The sequence below is a fragment of the Amphiprion ocellaris genome, chromosome 19, assembly GCF_022539595.1.
Source record: "Amphiprion ocellaris isolate individual 3 ecotype Okinawa chromosome 19, ASM2253959v1, whole genome shotgun sequence".
Lineage (NCBI taxonomy): Eukaryota > Metazoa > Chordata > Actinopteri > Pomacentridae > Amphiprion > Amphiprion ocellaris.
Window position 1 is genome coordinate 26122314 of NC_072784.1, and position 8026 is coordinate 26130339.

The following is an 8026-nucleotide window of genomic DNA, read 5'->3' on the forward strand; positions in this document are numbered from 1 at the left end:
TATTGAACAGTCTTTTATTTAATCAGCCATAATTCAAACATGGTCACAACGTAGAAACAAAATACAAAAATTGGTCACTGATATCTTCACTGACTTTTGATTGCAGGCTCACAATCCTCTACAGCAGGAGTTGTGCAGATAATTGAATATTCTACATATTATCTAACCCACAGACATTCAAGATGCGAACTGGATTTGTACAAAACTGTAACTTCATGATCCCAAGTACTGTATAAAATGCTGGTGAATGTCCTGAAAAACAGTAGCTCATCTAAAGTGACTCACGCAAACCAGTGCTATATGCTGTTAAACCAAAATACAATTTCTCTGAATATTATAAATAGTCTGGAAAGTTTTAAATATCATAAAGTGGTATAAGACTGAATTTATCAGAGTGGAGCAGAGGCACAGAAGACGTATATAAATGCTTACAGCTAAGTAAGTGATCAGTAACAAAAGCAGGTACTGTGGTTTAATACTTTTCACAGAGGTAACATCATCTAATAGGTAAACCGGCTTTATCAACGCACCAGAATTCACATGGGTTTCTGTGAATGTACCATGTGCTTGTAACAAATATAACGAGGTCCAGGTGACATGGCAGCTGGTGTGAGATCTTTCATCTGGTCCTGGAGATGATTTCGTTCTGCACGTTTCTTTACAAGTCCATGTCGTGATCGCTGACACTCTGCCGCAGATAGTCTTCATAGAGCTTTTTCTAGAGGGAAATAACAGAACATTATAAACCAAACAGTGTTTTTATTGTCACTTCAGAGTCGATCACACACGACGCTACCTTTTTGGTCTTGACCACCTCCTGAACATACTCCAGCTTCTCCTGCAGTTGCCGCTTCTGTTTGCCTGACAGAGTTGGTCGAGTTCTGCAAAAGATTAAAAGTCCAAGAGTTTAATGAGATTTGTAATTAACACACAGTGCCTGGTGAAGTTGGAAAACTGAACATTGCATTTAGTATCCTCTGCCAAATCCACAATCACACGCAGCTGCTTAACAAGAAACTGCTGCCTGTATTTCAAACATTAAAGCACATGGAGCGAGGGGACTTTTTACGCTTCCTTTCCAAAACTAAGGTGAGATTATTTTGTATGATTCCTCAGGAGGAAATGAAAATGCCACAACTGTAGTGAAGAAAAACAGCTGTGGAGAAGTAATATATTAGAATAAAAATGCTTTGTACAGTACAAATGTAAGGTATGTAACACAAATTATTTAAAATATCCTCATTCAGTTCCTAAAATCAAGGTGATGTCATTGATTCATATTATATCGTACTGTTTGTATTGGCTTGTTTTGTGTGATTAATTACGAAACCAAATATATTCAATTTAAAGCTACAATGACCAATTACTATAAATAAATTAATGCTTGGTATGTTAAAGCCCTCAGCAAATATGTCAACATAAGGGGGATTAAACCAATCAACACCAGGTAAATCTCTGTATTTTGCAGTATACCAGAGTTTGCCATATTAGTTCACTACAAAGAAAGCGATCGTTGGTTTAAGTCAAAAGTTGTGTAACTACTCTCACAACCAGAGGAGGGAGACAAAAGTGTTTTGCACTGTAGCTTTAAGATAACATAAGAGACCAGAAGATGAGGGGAAGCAGCAACTTCATACAAGTGACAAGTATTTAATTCTTGGAAAATTAATCAAATAAACTATATAGTGATTAGTTTAAGCTGCATATTGAGTGGAGAAAGAAAAACAAACAGCAATATTTTTTAATAATAGCATAAGTGTACTTATAAAAAAGGGTCAAGTTAAGACTAAAATCCATCCATCCATTATCTCTACACTGCTTAATTCTCATTAGGGACACTTGAGTCTATCCCAGTTGGCTTAGGGTGAAGGCAGGGAACAGCCTGGACAGGTCACCAGTCTATCACAGGGCTACATATACAGACAAACAATCACACTCACATCCACCTACGGTCAATTTAGAGTTACCAATTAACCTGAGCATGTTTTTTGACTGTGGGAGGAAGCCGAGAACCCGGAGAAAACCCACACATGCACAGGGAGAACATGCAAACTCCATGCAGAAAGATCCCAGGAAGGCCCGGGACACAAACCGAGATCTTCTAGCTACAAGGCGAAAGTGCTAACCACTGAGCCACTGTGCAGCCCTTAAGACTAAAACATTACAGCAAATAAAAATAGTGACCAGGGTTAATGCTTTGATGGAACCAAGAATTTGTGTCCGTTACAAAAACAGCATTGTAATTTCTTAGCTCTATTATTCATGGTGACTTTCAAATTTTACGTTCTTATCCTGGTTTTTATCCCAGAGATCGCTTTTATTTCTTTAAGGTTTTTTATTGTGTTTCTATTTTTATCTATCTTGATCTTATCTTTTACTTCCTTGCTGCTATATTGGTCAATGGCGGAACACTGACCACTTTCTGTTTTGTCTTGTCACTCGATCAAGCACATGCCTGTCAGGTTCAGTGTGTATTTTGTTATGGAATGCCAAATGCTATCATTTGTTTCTGCAAAACACATGTATCAACGAGGATTAATTAAGTAATCTTGAACTTTTCTTGTCCTACCTGAAGGAAAAGCGTGCAATGATGAGCATGAGAAAGGAGGTAAGGACCAGTCCACCACAGCTGTACAGCTGCTGCTCCACAGAGAGGGAGTCAAATATTCTCACTACGGGAGTCTGCAGAACGTAAGAACAGCCGCAATTAGACTTGATTGCTTTATACAATATATAGACTATGCAAACAATTACAACGAGGCAGAGACATTCACCAGGTAGAGCGAGAGAGCCTCTGTTCCCTGAGGGCCCAGAGCCATCTCTAGCAGTTCCTTGGACAGAGCACCCAGCACCAGTATGGCCATCAAGGCCATTGGGATGCTGAAACCCAGCAGAGTCAGGAAGCAGCTCTTGCATCGAGCACGTCGGTTCTCCATCGTGGTCTGCCTGCGACACAGAGGGTCTGGATTTATTCTCTGAAGGCCTCATTGACTGATGCTTCTGTACATGTCGCACTAATTAGTGTGTTTGATAAAATAATTCTCTGCACAAAAGTCAATGAAAGTTTTAAAAAATAAAAACAGATGACCATTATTTCTAAGTGAGTAATACTCCTATTTTAGTATTCTCAATAACACCTAGATTTACACTTCATATCTGTGTGTTACCTGTCATTATTGATAGTGTCGGTAATGGCCTCGCTGATGAGCTCGCAGTCCTTCTCCAAAGAGTTCAGTGTAGTCTGGACTGTTTGGTTTATAGTTTTCTCGACGGTGCGACAAACCTCTTCAATCTGGTTGACACAGCGACTTGGCTGAGAACAAAACAAAAACTTCAGTAAGTTGATACTACAATCTCTAAACTAATTAGAACATATCAGAGGTGCAAGTCTATACAATGACAATCATATAGAACTTAATGAAAGAACACCTCTCACCTTGTTTGGATTAGGAATGTAGATAGTTGGCATGTCAAAACCACATTTGTTGAGTCCTGGTCGTTTGCAGAGTTCCTGGACAATCTGCATCATTACTCTCTGAGACAGAGTCACAACATAAATGAGTCAGGGGGAGACAGTAAGGATCCTAATTCCTGCTTTTGAGCTTTACTGAAAGTCTGTAGAGTCATTGTGTTACTGAGGTATTCATTTTATGCAAGCAAGTGGTCATTTGCTTCTCTACTTCTACATACATGTAAATCTTTCCTGGTAAAGATACTTTGTCAAATTCAATGAATGTCTCTCTACAGTATGCTAGCCATATGTTTTTTTGTTTTTTTTTGCCTTGGCTCTGTAAGTTGGAAACAAAGTGATTCAGACTGATTGGCACTATTCCAGTGTGTTCTCAGCATGTTGATGTTTATGCACATACGTGAGGAAAGGAGGTAATGGGAGCGAGAGTGACAGTAAATCCTGTACATGCCAACTGTCTAAATAGCTGCACTCCTCCTCCAGAATCAAGCTCTGGCGAGATCACCTTGGGTTGTTTTCTGCCCCTTGCCTGTTCACACATTTCACTGACAGCACAGTTCAAAAACTGATGTATAAGCAGCGCATAGGTGTAGAAACTTCTGCACTTGTTTGCACCGAACTGCAGCAGTTAGTGACATACGTACATCATGATTTATTACAGATAGTGTGAGTGAATGATGCGTTTTACATCAGTGAAATATAGAAGTTTGACTGTTCCAAGACCCCCTTTTTTAAACTGAGCTGTTGTTGTGTGTACCTGTCTGTCAGATTCTCCTCCGGCCTCGTCAGCCTTGCTCAGGTAAAACCGCAGTCGGTCTCCATGTTTTTCATTCAGGCTCTCCACGATGTTGAGGGTACGCTTGCACAGAGCCTGACCCATGGGGTCGAAGAAGACCAGAATAAGGTCGCAGAGGTCACCTGTCAGTGACAGTGGGAAAGATCTGTATTTTTTTGTGGCAGAATTGATCCAGTTAGAAAATGTATATGAATACTGTAGAATTTGGTAAAGTCTCTAACTTGCTTCTTATTTGGAAACATAATTTAGATACAATATAATTCCACTAAAAGATGATTATAAAACTCATTAGTACTTTATTAAAATGCACACTGCATCTTAAATTTAGGATCAATCTTGACAAGACACCTGCTGAAGTCAGCGTCACAGAAATAAAACAAATGAAGAAGAAGAGCCACCTCCCTTATCTTGTACTATTTGAATGTTATTTGAATGACCACAGCTCAGTGTCCAAACCAGGCTGTAGCGAGACCTTGAAAATGACAACTACAACAATTACAAGTGGCTACCCACCCAGCCACAGAATCACTTCATCCACGTCAAACGGATACTTCATATCACCATCCACCAAGCCAGGAGAATCCACAAATGTCACCAGGCTGAAGCGTTTCTGTCGTGATGTGCAGATCTCTGTGCTCAAGTACTCTGAGACACCTGGAAAATAATTTGAGAAGATCAGAGAATTGTGGAGAAAAAAATATGACTGTCTGACATCGATCACCTAAGAATAAAAAAATAATTATAATACAGTCACACAATTAAATAAAAGCAACACAATAACCAACATGCATCAAAAATCACTGTTTCTGTTCCAAGAGGCTGCTGGTAATTGACCTCAAAAGGCTACACACAAAATAACAAATTCAGTTCAGTTAACAAACTAGAGCATATATAATAGAGCTGCACATTAAATATTAACCTTGATCATGATTTTGGCTTCTCACAAATAAATATTGACTGCAGTATTGAAGTTTAAAGTGCATGCTCTGCTCATACAAAACTCTGCTCCATATCACATCATAAGTCTTGGAGATGCACTGGAAGCAAGAAACCGTTTTTTTTCTGATGCAAGGAGAGACAACATGGACGTGAAAGCAGTTCTCTATTTAAATTTGACTTTACAATGAAAAGTCCCTAAAATCTATGAATAAATCATCATAAACAACTGTGATATTAATATTGATCAAAATAAACATGAATTAGCATTGTGGCCACAATCGTGCAGCCCTAATACATAGCAAATCTCAAAGTAACATGAACATGTCGAATCTTTAGAAAAACATAACAAGGATTTGTGAGTCAGTGTAAATCTCTCACCTTTAAACTCTTGCAAAGGCTTGAAATGTGGATATAGATGAAGAGTGGCATTTCCCTAAAGAGAAAACCAGATCTGTCAGATATAGTTTCAAACAGATGATGCCAGGCATTTCAGGAAACACTGAGATCACTAGAGCTCATATCACCATCATGAGGAATGACTAAGATGAAAGGTGAGCGGCTGATATTACAATTTCTGAGACGTGCATTTTGAACACACCAGTTTTCACATCTCTTCCTATACACCTATATATATATATTTTTTTTTTTACAAAGATAATATACTGATGTACTCACTGTGAGAGATTCTCTCTTGCGTCCACTTGTAACAAAGCTGAAGCCTTGAGTCTCAATGGCCACTCCAGTGCGTTGGATGTGCTCTTCTACGTACCTGATTAAAAACACAGCAACAGAAAATATATTAAAATTGTTTAGTGACGCATCGAGAGAGTAGAACAATAAACACTAAAACCCTTACACCTCTGTTTACTCTGTACTGACTGACTGGTAGTGACCTTTGTTGCACTCATTATGGATTGCAATTGTCACATAAAGCGTATATAAAAAGCACCAAAAAGGGATATATAACTTAATTCTAAAGACACAAACTAAGCTGAACAGATTTAGATTAGACTGCGTGTACAAGTTCCAACATTGTATTAGTGTTGCATGCAGTTTCTATTTTGTACTGTACATCACTGAGTAATTTGATCTTCAGTGACTAAGACTGACTTACTTTCAGTATGTCACAGATTTTGTCAGATATATTTACCAGTTGATAAAGGAGCTTTTCCCAGCAGAGTGGTTGCCCATCAGCATCACAGTGATTTTTTTCCTGGGTGGCAGCAACTTTACACCCACAGATTCAGCCACTGTTATCAACCCTGAAGAAAACAGAGAGCATAACACAAACAATCACAACATGTGTATTGGTTCGTGTAAAATCAGGCATGTATCTAAAAACAGTTGATAAACAAACCATGGCTTTCTGAGGAGCTCACTTGTTTCACTTTTCTGTGGTCAGAAATCCTTTATTAGTCCCACAGGGGGAAATTTGCAATGTTACAGCAGCAAAGTGACAGTAAGAAAAGCAAGAAAAAAACTATTATAAATGAAAGAGGAGAGGCATACAATTACGTATTTCTTACAATACATTTATTTATCATTACTTCCATGAAAAGTAGTCACTGCTTCCTGTGGTTCTTCTGTTTTGTTTTTTGGCAGCTGGCACCAAAAAAAGTTTATCTTTCTTATTTATATATTAAAATGAGCTATGACATTGTGCTTAAATGCCTGCATGCATGCTGATATCTTTATAGGTGAATTAATTATTAATCATCTTCATGTATGCATGAACTACACAAAAATAGTCGCTTCTTTTCACATATGATTCTTAATTAATAAAAAAAAATCAGGGCAAAAAGAGAATATTATTAATATATTAGAGACTTATCAAATCATGTTTAAGGGTAGCTCAAGTCTCAATCAACTCTCCCTAGACTCCCCTTAGTTCATTTGTAGTTCACACTGCATATCAAGCAAAAAAATAAAAAAAATTAATGGAAGAACTTGATCCAGTTATCGGGGACCCATAATTCCTAGCAATGCCTCTGGCCAAACTGCCTCTTGCAAGCTGGATATGGGAAAATATGGTGCAACCGACTCATTATAAACGCATAACATTATCAAAGAGGTCACGGAAGTGGGTCACTAATTTAACTCGTATTAACGGCCGTACTAGCTAACAGAGCTAATGGTCCGGTTAGCCCCCCTGCTTCTGGGATAAACTTACTAGCTAAGTTAGCTAGCTAACCCCCTGCTAGCAAACGGCTCCCTGTGTTAACTTAACAACCAAACAGGTGAATGTTGGCGCTATTCCGAGAAAGATTTGAATCCTGAAGGTTCAGTGCCGGCCAACTCACCGCTGTCTGGATCCGTGTACAGCTGATGACAATCCCGCAAGATGCGCTCATCGCAGGACACTCCGCCAGATATCGAGTCTGCGTTCGCGGCACTTCGGTTCTTGATTTTCCCAGACATCTTTTATTACACAATGGTGAGATTAAAGTTTTACAAAGACTTGTTCGAGCATTAAAAGTCCAGGAGTTTACGAACTAGCTCTGAACAAAGCCGGTTTGCCTGGTTTGAATCACCCCGGTCCGCTGAAACACGGGGTTCAAACGTACCTCCGCCACGTCGTCAGCTGCATGGGCGGCTTTAGTCCCAAAGGCTTCTGGGTAATGTAGTTAATGCAGTGTCATACATGGCCACAGGCGAGGGGTGTCAAACTCATTTTAGTTCAGGGGCCACATACAGCCCAAATTGATTCTCAGTTGAACCGGAGCAATAAAATCACAGCATAATAACCTATAAATAACCACAAATCCAGATTTTCACCTTTATTTTAGTGCAAAAAAGTCTGAAAATGTTTGTATTGAATGAAC

General features: G+C 38.9%; 1 protein-coding gene across 1 annotated transcript; it reads right to left on the reverse strand.

The window, feature by feature from the left end:
• Positions 1–7958, reverse strand: si:ch211-11k18.4 (uncharacterized). Its single transcript, XM_055005205.1, has 12 exons — positions 7505–7958; positions 6355–6466; positions 5880–5973; positions 5583–5637; positions 4779–4919; positions 4227–4387; positions 3437–3535; positions 3168–3313; positions 2775–2946; positions 2570–2682; positions 797–881; positions 1–718 (listed from the first exon to the last, which is right to left on the reverse strand). The coding sequence occupies exons 1-12, from the start codon at positions 7620–7622 to the stop codon at positions 659–661; spliced, it is 1356 nt and encodes a 451-aa protein (XP_054861180.1). The 5' UTR covers positions 7623–7958; the 3' UTR covers positions 1–658.
• Positions 7959–8026: the final 68 nt, after the last annotated feature.